At 29.7% G+C, this 16,034-nt stretch overlaps 1 protein-coding gene across 3 annotated transcripts in view; it reads right to left on the bottom strand.

Annotated features, from left to right (window-relative positions):
- Window positions 1–8,187: 8,187 nt before the first annotated feature.
- The window catches only part of LOC117168265 (SEC23-interacting protein), a 47,801-nt gene continuing 39,954 nt past the window's right edge, over window positions 8,188–16,034 (bottom strand). For all 3 annotated transcript variants that reach the window (XM_033353770.1, XM_033353772.1, XM_033353773.1), the window contains exons 7-9: window positions 13,844–14,204; window positions 8,962–9,286; window positions 8,188–8,821 (exon numbers count right to left, since the gene is read on the bottom strand). In XM_033353770.1, coding sequence (XP_033209661.1) covers window positions 8,575–8,821; window positions 8,962–9,286; window positions 13,844–14,204 — 933 coding nt within the window. In that variant the 3' untranslated portion in view covers window positions 8,188–8,574. The remainder of the gene's footprint in view (window positions 8,822–8,961; window positions 9,287–13,843; window positions 14,205–16,034) is intronic.

Genomic DNA, 16,034 nt, shown 5'->3' with positions numbered 1-16,034 from the left:
TTATTATTTTTTTTATTACTGGCCACTTTTTCTTGCGCAGTTCTGAATTTTACAAACTATATTTCATTACTGAAAAAAATTCTAAGTACGTATTTTAATAACATTCTTTATTATTTTTACCAAATACAGTGAAACCCTTCAATAGTCCTACCTTCTACAGCTCTTCCGAGAATTTTCGCCGCGCCGCAGGTAGCTGTAACAGGAGCTGCACGGGGTGCGCGGGGTCTGCGGTTCTCACTTAGGCGAGCAGTCAGGCGTGTAAAAACGAAAGCGGAGCAGGCTATAATGAGTTAGTTCCCACCCACCGTCAGCCCCAAACTCGTCACTATTGAAGAGTTTCTACTAATAAAAAAAAACAGATTCCCAACAAAATACTTAAATTTTCATTGAAATATTTGGAGCCCTGACTAAAAAGTTCAATTTTCTACTAAAAGAAAACAATTTTTCATCAAAATTGTTAAATTTTCAACTAAAAAAATTAATTTTCAACCAGAAATGGAATAGTGAAATTTTCAGAAGCGAAAAAAATATAACTTACAACAATATCTACAATTCGCAACAAAATCAGCTAATTTTCAACTAAAAAAGAAACATTTTAAACTAAAAATGGAACAATTAAATTTTCTGTTAATAAAATTAATTTTCAACCAAATATCAAATGGTTAAATTTTCTCTTTAAAAAAAAAAATAATTTTCAGCAACGAAAAAAAAACGAATTTTTCAATATAATAGTTGCATTTTTAACGACAGAGATGAATTTTCAACTGAAATAATGAATCTTCATCCAAAAAAACTTTTTAACAAAGTAGTATAACTTTTAACCAAAAAAATGTATTTTCAACAAAAAATTGAATAGCTGAATTTCCATCCAAAAAAGATTTTAATATTAAGAAAAAAACATTCGATTTTAAATAAAAGACGAATTTTAAATGAAATACCTGATTTGTAAGTTCAAAGATTTATTTTCAATACAAAAAAATTCAAGAAAATATTTAAGTTATAATCGAAATAAATTGATTTGGAATTAAAAATAAATTTCATAACCAAAAATGAAATCGTTTACTTTTAAGTTGAAAAAATAACTTTAAACTAAGAAAAAAGGGCTCTGAACGAGATACTTTAATTTTTCACTAAAATTAACGAATTTTAATCCAAAAAGAGGAATTTTCAAACAAGAAGATTAGCTTTATATGAAAAAGTCGAGTTTTCAACCAAAAAATTAATTTTTAACGAAAAAAACAAACATTTTTAACAAATTAGTTAAGTTTTTAACCAAAGAAAGGAATTGGTAACCAAAATAAATGATTTTGCAAACAAGAAGAATACTTTTCTTTAAAAAAGTCCATTTTCAAGCACATAGTTGAATATTCAACTAAAAATATCAATTTTCAAAACAATGAAAAACGAATTTTTGACAAATTAGTTAGATATTCTACCGAAAAATGACATTCCAACGAAAATGATTAATTGCTAAGCATCAAGATTAATTTACAACCGAAAGAGACGAATTTTCAATAAAATACATAAATTTTCATGAAGTTTAATTTAAACTAAGGATATTATTCTTCAACAAGCAACGTAAAATGTAATACTTCATATTTTAACAAAAAAAACATGAACAATTAAAAGCAGTGGAATTCAACCAAAAAGGACAAATTTTCGACAAACGATGTAATTTTTCAAACAAAAAAGATCAGTTTTGAACCAAGTATAAAACAAAAAAATAACAGATCAATTTTCAATCAAAGAAAAGAAACTTCCACCGATAAAATTTTTATCAAAAGCAGTTGAATCAAACCAAACAAAAAGAAGACAATTCTTCTCCAGAACAGTTGGTTTTTTAATTTTATAATATGGTTGCTTTTAGGTTCCGCTGTAAGAAATGAAAAACTTTTGAAAACATGAACTTTGAATCGTCCTTTCAGTAACGGTAAAGTTATGTTTGTGAAATTCCGGACTATGCTAGAAAAACTGACCGTACTTAAAATATTAAATATTTTCTTTACAAACTGAATAATTGACATGTTTCCTGTATATGACGATCAACTACAAACGCTTAATAATAATTTGTATAAAAAAAGCTATTTTTCGTATATTAAATGTGAATTTTCGCAGAACTCGGACCTGAACAGATCGCACACTCAGGTAAGCGTTAACCTTCTAATAGTGCCCTGGGTGTGTAGCCACCCAGAGGCGGTATAAGAGTGAAAATTATGAAATTGATAAGAAGGGGGGAGCGGTGATATGGGTCGGTCAATAAGCAGAAAAAAAGGACCTACCTAGCAGGCACAGGACGCTAGCTGCTTTCCCGGTAAGAAGAGAAGAATATAGAAAAATTCAGAATCTGAATTCTCGTTAATAAGTGAATTGTCCTCCGTCGAAAGTTCCACCAAGGAGTATTAAAAAAGCAAAATCTATTTTTTTAATCGACTTACAAAAATTTAATGACAGCGTATTGAGAGCAATTAAGAAATGAAGGAACGCAAAAGCAAGAATTGAAAGACAACGAATAATGTCACTTTGAAGACGAAAAACCTAGACTTTTTAATCGATCAGTTATAAATATAAAATAATTATGATAATCGAAATAATTTGTAGCATTGTCAAAGAATATTTTTTCAACTTTGTTTAAACATAATTTAATATTGTTTACCTTACACAACATTGATAAATAAATTTATTATTATTTATTATGTTATTAAATCTATAATTTGTTTAAACGATATAAAATGTTACAACTAAAATTACTCCACCGTTATCACAGACAAAAAATTGAAATTTCCAAACTTATATTCCACAAAAACGAATAGAAAATAAAGCATGTAAGTATAGAATTAAAAAAAACCTTCACAAAAAAATTGAAATTTTCGAACTTATCTTGCACACGGAGGAATAGAAACTATTTAAGTGCACATATTTTGTGGACTTAGAGGGAATTAAATAAGTCGAAAATACAGCATGTAATTATGGAATTAAAAATAACCATAAGAGTTGTGTCTACTGATTGGATTAAAAGGAATTTAAAAAGTGGAAAATATATTCGCCTGCATCGAATAAAACACAAGTTTCGATCGTTAAGGAAATATAAAATTATTGGTTTGGGAGATAAACCTATTCTTTCGTTGGGCACTTCTCTCGATGTAAAATTAGCAGATTCAACCAAATTAAAAATGCTCACTCTTTCGTTTATATCTGAAAATATTAATTCTTACCGGGTTTTTAGTTAGAAGCATTTGAAACACGTTGTGGGTGCCTTTACACCCAGGTGCGCCAAGATCGGTTGAAAATCTCCTAAAAAGTTTTTTATTGTTTATTATTTTATTGTATTAGTATCGTGTTATTTGTGGTGAAACGAAAAATATCTGTGGCAAAATACGTATAGAAGCTGATTTGGAGCAGGTAAGATTGTCAGCGTCTGTACAGTGTGTAAACAAACATGTAAAAACGGGAATAGAAAGTAAATCATTTTTGTATTAATTAATTTTTTTGTGTTTATAGCAGAAAGTAACTGCAAAACGCGCTTAAAATGTAAGAAAAGATTTAGAAGAGGAAGACTATGGAGAAGATGGTGCAACTTCTAAAGAAAAGAATTCCACTTTTCCGTTATGTTTTCTTTAGCTCTAGAGCCAAATAAAATTGGTTTACTTTTATTGACACTCAATGAGAGTCCCTCGATTGATCAGGAAATATAAAAATCCGCGGTAGTTCTCTATAATAATTGAGCTAAAGGTGGAACTGATCCGTTTGACCAATACTCTGTCTAAAATACACAATAGTGAGAAAAACTTCCCGAGGGCCTATGCGTACTTTGTATGGCATGCTTGATCAAGCCGGCGTGAATACTTGAATATTGTAAATTTTTGCTACAAAAACGATTTCCTTCCGCATAAAGAATTTTTAAGAAAATTAGTCAATTCCCTACTGGAACCTCACTTGCATTTGCAACTGGTTAATGTAACGCTAAATGACAGTTTAAAAAACTGTATTGCAGATTTGCTCAATGTCGAAATTCCTCCTTCTCCGCAGAGATCTAATCAATTATCAAAGCAAGCTAGATGATATTATTGTGATTCAACTCTCGATCCAAAAAATGGGCCCATTCTGTAACGAGCATCTTCGCCCCGTTGTGCAAACTGTTCCGACGAGTAAAATAAGTATAGAATATGTAGTAGAATAAGTGATAAATTTGTGTTCCTTTTAAATTTACATTTTGTATACCCTTGGTGACATTTTATGTTTTGATTTCACTTAATTCATGCCTAATTTGGAAAAAGTTCGTATTTACTCAACCAGTTCCCCTACACACATTTACCATTTACAGATTGCAAAATAAATATAGTTTTTTTATTACATAAAAACTGCTTATGCCCCCTTGTTGTTGGAAATTTCCAGTTTATGAATCACTTTGATTTTTTAAATTTAGCCTAATTATAAGGAAATACGACTATAAAATGCGATTTTTGCCATTTTCGCTCATATTTCGAAACTTATTTTGTTTAAACATCTGCTGTCCTTTGCCTAATTGAAATACCAATGTCAAACTTATACGGTAGTATTCCTGGCATTCTGAAGATTTCATTTCACACCTTAAATGTTTTAAACACATGCATTTTAAACAGTTTTTATCTCTGAAATAAGTTATGGGTGGCTACAGACCGAGTGCACCACAATCAGGACGCCAGAAAATATGCGCCATCAAACGGTTAAACTCCCCCATTAAAAAAAAGTGACCCTAAGAGCGCGAAGCCCTCGTTCTTTTCAATGGAATATTTTTTGTATGTCATGAAAATATAGACAACTTTTTCGAAAAAAAATTCTAAACGTCAAAATAAGACATAATTGTACGAATAGTAATATTTCTCACGTGTAGTTGTGTTTCCGCATTTATGCTCAATTCTTTTGTTGAAAGACGAGCGTTCAGTATCACGAAAGACAACCAAATGTATAAAGTCTGAGATGAGAGTACCCGAACTGATCCACTAACCTGAAATTTTCGATATTTTATTTCGTGACACTGAAAGGTCGTCAATCGACAAAAGAATGGAACATGACTCACAAAATAGATTCGACACTTTTACTATTCGTATATTTATGAGTTACTTTTACATTTCAAATATTTCCTCTAAAATGTTGTCTGCATTCCTACGTCAAGAACTCTACTAACATTCCTGGCATTTCCACCTATCCTACCATGACTGCGACGTTCTGCTAGAAAACTGACTATTCCGCCAAATATTTGAGACGTTTTTCGATTCTGTATATTGATTTTTAGTTGAAGAATTACATTGCCTCAACAAAGACACCTTAAAAACACTGGCTTGCATAATTCACAATAGCGCTAACGGTCCACGACTTTTTTAACTACAGTGAAACTCTTCTATAGCACCGATTTTAGGGTTGACGGTGGGTGGGAACTAACTCGTTATAGCCAGCTCCGGATGTAAACAGTCAGGGGCTTATAACCATTTCCTGTGGATTTTAATGCACGGTAAAAAATACATCTCCTAATACGGAGACCAGGGGTCAACTGAATATTCAACGGAAATGAAGAAGAAACTTTACCGATAAGCGTTAAATAAATGTTTTGCCTGCTTTCGTTCTTTAAAACTTTGCGAGCCACTGATCATCTCGTTTAAAAAGAGAGCTTTCTGTTAAACAATCAGTCCAGATATTCGATCGCTAACTTTATTTAAGCCATCGGATCCAACTGTATCAAGAAAAAATTACTATTTTCACTAAAACACAGCACGCCAACACTTCAAGTGTCTGAGCTTGGTCGAACGCTATCAGAAAGTTATAGAAGTTTAAAGAAAAAATCAAGGTTTTTTGAAAAACAAAAACAACATTTAAACACACGTAACTTTTTAGAAAAAATTCTGTTTGCAAATCGGAAAAATACGTATCGCCTGATTTCCTCTAAAATACAACATATTTCGCCCTCGGGAGATTCATTCAATCATACTAATTTTACGCATAAAATAAGAATTTGCAATTTTAATTTATGACCATAGATTTCCTAAATCTGTTCTCAGATTTCCTACAAATGCCCGGATTTCTAAGGGAGCTAGACACCATGAATTTATATAGAGAATTTTTGAGGTTTTTATTAATTTTGTCCGATTTAGTTGTTTAGTCAAATTTGAAAAATTTAAATTGCATATTTTAAACATACTAATGTATTTTTAAGGATCAAGAAGTAACGATATATTAAAAGAAGATAATTTTAAATAATTTCACATGTTAATGCGATAGTCATTCAAATTGAAACTGAGTGGAATTTAGGTTCAAGAAACAGTTACAGTTTCGCGAGTAGATATTGTCTGTCTTTAATGTGCTGCATTAACTCTCAAGTTCAATTATGGAAATTTGCAGACAATAGAGAACAGAAAATTGGAAACAATTATTTCCAACTAGGTTTCCTGCTTGAAATTGCAGTCTTTGAATAAGTTTCGCAAACGTGATAATGTATTTTATGTCTAAATATATTTTCATATTTACTTTTGTTGCAAATTTTAATTGTACTAATTGAAATATTAAGAGAAAAATAGCAACTAAGAAAATGTCATCAATTAAAAACAGTATCAGTACAATTTATCACTTCTTCGATAATAATATACCGGTCAGCGGTCTAAACCTGTAACTGACATTTCAGAAATTTTACACGGAGAAAAAAATCATTCCGCGGACCTATGCTGTAGATACCAAAACGCGATTTTCGAAAATCCATTTGAAAAAAATAAAAGAAATTTTGCCGCTTCGTTTGCGACACATTAACTGCATATGAAAAATGCTTCAGAAAATACAAAAAAATCAATATCGAAAAAAATGTTAGTTAACAGGTTTAGACCGTGGACCCTTCATATAATATACCACAAAACATAATAAGCGGAATGCAGAATTTCCTGATTATTTTCTCTAATATCCCACTCAGTACGCGTGACGTGAGAATTAATTGTTTAAGACGGTATGCAGTTCAGAAAATTAAGTTCTTGAGAGAAAAGATTTAGGTGTTTTTTGTAGACAAGTTTTATTTATGGAACAAGGAAATTCGAGAGTAAGGCCGCGTCTACTCAAGACGGTCACGGGTGCTGTAAATAATTTGCGAGTGGCTGTCGTAAAAGTCGCCGAGTTTTTCCCTGGCATAAATCACTCTTCGTAAAGGCTCTAGTTGTAAAATCTCGTAACATTCCTATTCCCGTTCAACATCAGCGCGATGCAGTAAACATCCGTTTCCCCATTCAGAACTCCAAAACCGAATCTTATCGCGTAATCAATATTTCATATTTTTTACACTTTCCCTGATGGTGAAACCATGTGAAATCTTAAATATTTTCTTTCCCACCTAAAATAAGTATCTTCAAATACTTCTCACACCATCTAAACTACATAAAATTATTCCCACAAGCAAGCAGAACATCCCAAAAAAGAAATATATTCACTTTCTAAATACTTAGATTTCAAACAAAGTAAATTTCGCGCCAAAATTGTAACATCAGATCACGTGATCATAATTTTGACGTCACTCTGGCGCGAAATTTGAATTGTAAGACCTTCTAGCATTTTAAAAAGAACGAGCAGTAATTTTTTGAACGAAAAATGTCCGATAGAAAGTTTCAAGTCTCCCTATTTTAATATAGAATTATTTTAATTTTGGAAATGATACTTTCAGCAGTGGTGTCTACGCCACTGTCCTCGCATGAGGAAATTGGTTAAGTCGTGCCCGGCAAAGCCATTGCAAAGTATCGCGAAAAAGTAACTTTTACGAAAGGCGATAAATCATCATGAAATTCGCTCAAGCTGACAGGCACGTAGTTTTACGAGGGCCCGCACGCAAAATGCAAAGTAGCAACGGCGAGGCTTGCACCGCAATTAATTAGCGTTTCGTGATACCCTCTACTGTGCATGTGCTAAAGCATTTTTTTCCCATGCCGGGTAGCTAAAGTCTAAACAACGTTCGCGATAAGGTGACGCCGTTCGACGATCCGGGTGGACACGTAAAGCCGCCCAAAGGACGATGTTAAGTTCGTTATCTCGATGCGGACGGATCAATTCCACTTCCACGAAACTCAACCATTAAATCAAATTAAACGATTCCTCTTTAAAGCAAGCAGCGATCAATCAAAATCACGAACCAACAATTTTTCAATTAATCCAGCAAATAGATATAATAGCAAAAGAAATACTCACTTCTAGAAGAATACAGGGATTTATTAAAATATCTGCGTGTACAATATGCTTCAAATAGTAAATCTGTAGATGAAAGCACGGTACAAAACAAATTGCAATTGTTAAACTTCTCGCATTTTTTGAAAATATGTACATTTTAAAATCAGTCACGCTAATTTCCACACTCTCTCACTCTTTCACGCGCGTCTCTTCTTCACTTTTGTGATTAATAAAGTCACTTTGTCACAATATCGTTGATTTCGAAGTGATGCTTTTTTCTCTTTCAATATATATTACTCTGTAGTCTTTTGAGAGAGTTTTTAACTCAATTTTATGAAGTTACCGTTGCAGGGGATTTTCTTAGGAATATTTTACACTTTTAGGAGGAGAAAACTCACTAGACGTTGATCACGATTTCCGAACGAATCCAGTTGTTGGTGGGGGGCCGACAGTTTTGCTAGTTATTGGAGAAGTTGGGTCGACTCCGGGGACGGAAATTGGTGAATCGTAACTGTTTTGGTAGGAGGAAGGCCCTGGCGTTGAAGAAGAAGATACTCTTTCAATTGAAATATTCTGCGGGAGTTGAGCGTCTGTTTGAATTCCCATTGAACCGTAGATTTCTTTTAGGATAAGTAACATCGTGTCTTCCGATTCCCTGGAAATTAAAGGAGTAAAGACAATGGAGATATTGGAATTCGAAATATGAAAATTTCATTTTATGATTAAGATTAGAACTTTCATTAAAAGGCAGATCTTGATGAAGAATAAAACATTTTAGTTGATGAAGGTACTAACCAATAACAAACGTGACTCGTGAGGGCGAAAATGTATTCATTGATGTACTCGAACGGTGCCTCTTGAAGTACATAATCGATTCTTCGACCACCATTCAGTTTTCCCACTTTCAAGTCCTCTCCACCATCCTCGCTCGGCACTTCTGGTTCACTTGGCGGGTGGATCATTTGCTCTTCAACGACTTTATCAATTTCTCTCTCGAGAGCCTGATTATCTGGTTTATGAAACATTGCCAATTGGTAGACAGAGTTCCACGTGCTTCGCACCGAATCCAACAGCTTTTGTTTCAAATCTGCACCGACTCGTGCCATCGTCTCCTTTAATTCTGAAAATAAAAAAAAAGAAAGAACTAGAGAAGAGTATAAATAAACTAGCACCAGTAAAAATAGATACGTAAGAAAATGTACCGAATTCCTAAACATTTTTTACCGGTCACAAAAATAAAATGTTCTGAAAATAATGGAAAATAGGGACAGTTTTTTAAATAAGAGATGTTTACTAGCGTGTCCACGAAACTTCATTTTGATAATTCCCAGACTTTTCCTCAATTTTTCCTAGACCAACTTTACACTTTACTGGCCATTAATATTTAAAGACCAGAATAATAATTTCGTAATATTTTTAATTTAAAATACCTCAAACATAAATTCCCTGACTTTTGCCATTTTTCCAAAATCCCTGATTTTTCCGGAACAAGAAAATTTCCAAACTATTTCCTAATTTCCAAGTTTTCTCTTAACTGCGGCCACTTTGTTTGTTTGTTTCTTGTTTCATTTTCAGAATGTATAGCATTCTAATTATTTTCGAAAATTTTCAACATACCCTGTCTTTCCCATGACAAATTTTATATTTCTCTCGATTAATCCATTTTCTATGCTTCAACTTTCGAAAGATTTCTTGTACATGATCGAGAATCTCAAATTAAAAATATTACAGAATTTTTTTGAATAAAGGTCTTTTTTGTCATCAAATTGAAATTAATTATATATTTTAAGTCCCCTCAAATCCGCAAGCTTTCAATTTTGAATTTAAAAGATGCGAAATTCTTCATAATGTGAACATTCTAGGCCTATGCATTTTGATGAAGCATTTTAAATTTTCATCGTTTAAAATTTTTAAGCTTTCAACTTTGAAAAAGTTAAAAAATGTTTTCAATCTTTCCAAATTTGGATAATTAAAACTTCTAGACTTAATATTAAATCGTGGAACGTATGTAGAAAATCTTCATATTAAAATTTTTATGACATTTTTTATATTTAAAAATTTTTTAAACTGAAAGACGTTAATATTTTTTCAAATATTTTTAATTTTGGAATCCTTTCAAACTTTCCAGTCTGTATTTTTTAACCATTTTCAGTAACTTTGCTCTCACAAGTACTTAACGTTTACAAGAAAATCTAACAAATTTGGACAAAGACAAAAGCGGAACATAAATTAAATAACAAAAACAATTTTTTTTAACTGATCACGACAAAAAACAAATCAAAAATAAATTTTATTTTTATTTAAAGTGGATTTCCCTAATAAATTACTAAATGAACCGTCGATACCAAATAATATATCACTCAATGAGGTTGTTGCACACATTCTACATAATATATTTGTTAAATACTGCATAAAATTCTAATTATTTTAGTAAATTAAAAAAATGCAATACTGGTATACATTTTAATTAGGTATTTCATGTTGCGGCGTCAACTGGCAATGTCTGCACGCCGAGAGCTAAGCAATAATACCAAATAATACAAATGCCAGGGAACAAGACCTCGGTTTTTTACAATCTGGGCAAAAATTATTTTTTTGGGACTGAAAAATCCCGAAAAATAAAATTCCCGAATAATGAAATTGTCGAATTGGAAAATGCCCGAATAATAAAATTCCCGACAGAAGTTTGCCGCATTATAAAATTATCGGAACTAGAAAATTCACTAACATAAACCACTAGTTTCCTAATAAATAATATTTATTTATTGAAAATACAAGAATTAAACACTTCTATTTAAAAAGGTAGTTTTAATGTTTATAGATTCTACCATTATTGTTTGAATTTAAAATAACAATAATACATGCATTTCAGTACTGTATTTTTAATGAATAAAATATATTTCTAAAAAAATTAATGGCTTATACGCTGGAATTTTATAATTCGGATATTTTATAATTCGACAATTTTCTGTCGGCAATTTTATTATTCGGAAATTTTTCAATTTGGTAATATTATAAATTGAGGGGAATTTTATTATTCCGGAATTTTCCAATTTCATATTTTTATTTCTCGGGAATATATTATTCCGGAATTTTTTATCATTCATGTTAAAATATTATATATTCGGAACTTTATTATTCGGGAATTTTCTAATTCGATATTTTTACTTTTCGGGATTTTTTAGTCGTCCCAGGATCTAAATGATTTTAGGGATTTTGAAATATTCTAAGAAATTTTTTAATGTTTTAAAAAATTGCAAGGAATTTCAAAACATTTGAAAGGATTGGAAATATTTTAGGGTAGTTTAATGGCTTCTAAGAAATTTACAAGAAATTAAAAAAATTTCAAGTGATTTTAAAGAGTATCATAAGATTTTATGTACATTCACGGGATTTCAAAGAGGGATTTTATAATATTTTAATGAATCATCAAAGAATTTATGCACAAGAATTTTGGGATTCCAAAGGATTTCTAAGATTTACAGAGTTTATGAATATTTCAAAGCATTTCTAACGATTTAAAAAAATTTGAAATATTTTAAAGAATTTCAAGGTTTTTATGGTATTTTTGAGAAACTCCAAGGAATTTGTAAGAAGTTTAAAAAATTTCAAGGAATTTAAAAAGATGTCGAAGGATTTGAAATGTGTTTATGCTTTTCCAAAGGATCCCAAGGAATTTTCTAGAGATTAAAATTTTTCAAAGTATTTTCAAGGAATATCCTCAAATGTCGTATAAATTAAGTGGATATTATAATATTTTAATGAAATTTCAAACAATTTCTTCACAAAAATTAAATAACTTCAAATGACTTAAAATCTTGGAAGAGATTTTCTAATATTTAAAGATATTTATAAATCTTTCAAATAATTGTAAAGATTTTGAGGTATTTACAAAAAATATCAATAAAGAAAATATTTTCCACAATTTTTAAATTTACTACTATCCGCCAAATTACTCAACGTTGTCTAATATTCTAGAATTGACGGCGGATTAAACAGGGGAAAAAATCTAACACGTTTCCCTGGCGGAAAAATGTAATATTTCTCACTATGTGCCTTTTTCCGTTGGGTTTAATAAAGAGTTTCAATCTTCTAAATTGTTATTAAAAATATAAACTAAAGTTATTTGATAAAAGATTTAATTATATGGTGTAATCTTATTTTATATTACATTTTAATAGCATTTATTATCGTCACAATCATTTTTTAAAGTAATAAGTTTATTCAAGTCAAGTTTAGCATGTCGAAAAATATACAAAAATTTATAATGAAGATAACTAACTGCATATATATACTAGTAATAAAAAAATATAAAAAATATTTTTTGAAATTCCCGAATTGGAAAATTTCCGAATAATAAAATTTCCGTATAATTAAATTCTCGAATTGGAAAATTTTCATCCAATAAAGTTCTAAACAGTTTATTATATTACCGAATTTGAAGATACCCGACAGAAAATTGCTGAATTATAAAATATCCTAACCAGAAGATGCCCGAATTGAAACAATTTTAACATGTTTGTTCCTTGATATTATTTATTCATTAAAAATACAATAAAATATTTTTGTAAAAAAAACATTATTTTTAATATTTTAAAGTTTCTAAATTTCTTGTTTGAATTTTAAATAACATTAAATGAAAAAAATATATTTCTGGATGAAAATTGTTTCCAATTATTGTTATTTTAAATCCAAACAAGAAATTTAGAAACTTTAAATATTAAAAATAATGTTTGTAAGCAAATATTTTATTATTGTACTTTTAATGAATAAATAATATTTATAAATTTCCTTTTAATTCAGTAATATTATAAACTGTTCGAAAATTTTATAAATTTTATAATTCATCCAGAATTTTTTTTTTCAAAAATTGTTATTTAAAATTCAAATAATAATTCTAGAAACTTTAAACATTATAAATATATTATTGTCACAAAAATATTTTATTATTGTATTTGTAATACATAAATAATAGTTCTGATTTTTGTTAATTGTTTAAATTCGGAAATTTTCGGTAATTTTATTATTTGATAATTTTCAAATTCGGCATTATTATAAACTGTTGGGGAATTTTGTTATCGAAATTTTTCAATTCGGTAATCTTATTATTCGGGGATTTTTTAATTCAAAAAATTCACAATGTCGGGAATTTTATTTTTCATTTTGAAAAAAGCTTTTTAATAAAATAATATAATCATTACAATCTTTTAAAATAATTTTATAATTCAATGCAATAGCTTTTATAAAATAAAGAATAATATCCCAAGACACTTATGGTGAAAAATAATTTTTTTCTAAGTTATTACAAAAATAAAGTTTGATTTCCCCCCAACCAACCTGAAATACAGATTGAACATCAGATTGATGTTTACTTCCTATTTTGGTCTAATCATAATGCCTCATCTTTCCTGAAAAAATTTAAAAAGTATAATTTTTAAACATTAAACAAAACTATTAAAAACTTTTTTTTTAACTTTCCTCAAATAATTAGATTCACTTTGTAGTGCTAATTTTAATTTCACATAAAAATAAATATAATCGAAAATATGCAACAACCTCATTTCGTGACCACTAAAATGAGAAAAGGTGCCTAAAAATTCTATTATTGTAATTATAAAGATGTAAACATGAAAGGTAGACCTTGAAAATTAGGCTAACTAAAGGTGGATTTACTAACCTAAGTGCATTCGCTTCCTGCCCTTATGATGTGGAATAAGCTTTGGCCGATATTTCTGCGCTTCTGGAGTGATGAGAGATTCCACTCTATAGGCAACAGGATCGAAAGGATGAAAGACATTGAAGAAAGCCGGACATGTTGGTAAGGCAAAGTCTTCCCCGAGAGTGTCAATGCCTCTGACAGTCACAAACATTCCAATTGGACTTCCAAAGGCAAAAAAGGCACGAGGATGAAAACTCAACTGTGGATAATGAATGTAAGGCTGACCAGTACCAGCAGCTCCCATCACGTAGCTAATTTTTCTACTCAGCTTCCTCTTCATAATCATAGCTGGAGTTCCTGATCCAGCATTTTCTGATTCCTAAGTAATACCACAGATCAAAAATAAAACACGTCTTCTTTGGCGAAACCTTAAATGATCAAATCTATTCGCAGGGTTACTACAGAAGGCTTTTTTCAAAAATGCAATGACTTTTCCAAGTTTTCCATTTTAACTTTTTTAAAAATTCCAAGTTTAGATTAGAACTTTTTTTTAATTTAAATGCACGTGTAAAGGACTTTTCAATATCTAGCATCATCAATCGGGCGCTATGCGCGGGTGTAATTTTCCGATTCGAGGAAAACCCCAGTTTTAATAAAAATCAAAAATGTCGATGTTTGTTTCTTTATTTGTTCTTAAAGGTTAGATAAAAAAAATTTTGCTAAATATTTTTAAATATTTCAGCAACGTCAAATCAAAATTTGAACAAGAAATTTCATCTTTAACCAAAACATTTAACATTCAACCAAACAAATTTAATTTTAAATAAAAAACAGTTGAAATCGTTAAAAGATTTTTTAACGAAATAGTTAAATCCTCAACCAAAACCGATTAACTTTCAAACAAACAGTTGCATTTTTAACCATAAAAGATTACATTTTCTTCAAAATAGTTTCTACCAAGAACATTAATTCTCTAACAAAAATATGAACTTTCAACTAGAATGATGAATCTTCAACCAAAGAAAAATTAATTTTTAACAGAACATTTCAACTTTTTAACAAGTAATAGAATTTTCAACCCAAAAGGATGAATTCTCAAAGAAAAGTGTAATAGTCGATATTTAAATCAAAGATCGCTGAATTCATCCAAACGGACAAATTTTCAACAAAACAGGTTTTTTAAACAAAACAAAAATTAATTTTGAATCAAGGAGATAAACTTTTGCAAAAAAGACTAATTTTCGACGAAATAGTGACATTTTTAACCAAAAAGATGAATTTTCAACTAAAAATATGGATCTTCAATAGAAAAAAAAAACAGTTTTTAAATTCATCCAGAAAAGGTGACTTTTAAAGAAAATAGTTAAATCATAAACTAAAGCAGATGCATTTTCAACCAAGAAAATTAATTTTTTACCATTAAAGAAAAATTTTCCATAAAACAGTTACATTTTTAAGCAAAAGAAATGAATTCTACACGAGAAATGTAATTTTTGATAATTCAACTAAAAAAGATTTTATTTTAAGTCAAAAAGACTCGAATTAATCTAAAAAAAATACTAATTTTAAACAATGTGGTTGAATTATCAACCAAAAAAGTTTAGTTTTCAACCAGTTACATTTTTAACCAAAAAAAAAAATTAGATTTCTACTTAAAACTTTAAAAGATTAATCAAAATTTTAAAAATGGCCCTAAAATCTTCCAGAAGTTCTTCGAAACGTTTTAAAATATTCTTGAACTTTTTAAATTTTTAACTTTCTAAATAGCTAAAAATTTCCCCGGTAATTTGAAGAAAAGATGCTTATTTTCTTGAAACCTTTCAAACTTGGTTAAGAATTCAAATTTTTTATTCTAAATCTTCAAAAATTTAGATTTTATTTAAACTTTTTTTTTAATCTTTTCAAGTTTTCAATTGTTTTTGTATCTTTTTAAGATTTCTACATATTTCTTAAAGTTTCTTAAATTTTCGCCACAATTTTGAAACCTTGAAAAATTGAATGTTAAAGAAAACATGTTTTTTAAAATAATGTATTAATGTTATCAGTGCGCATGCGTGAGAGACGGTGAAAAGAAGAAAAAAAAGAGTGGGGATGAGATAGGAAGTGATAAGAAATGCAAAGGCAGTGACAAAGCTGCCAGATCGTGGATTTGAAAAAAACTGAAGAAATTCGCGATTTGGATGTTTTGCGTGATTCTTAAATTCATGCA

Source organism: Belonocnema kinseyi, chromosome 2 (assembly GCF_010883055.1).
Source record: "Belonocnema kinseyi isolate 2016_QV_RU_SX_M_011 chromosome 2, B_treatae_v1, whole genome shotgun sequence".
Taxonomy (NCBI): domain Eukaryota; kingdom Metazoa; phylum Arthropoda; class Insecta; order Hymenoptera; family Cynipidae; genus Belonocnema; species Belonocnema kinseyi.
Note: the sequence above shows the minus strand (reverse complement) of the source record. Positions and strands in the feature narration are given on the sequence as shown.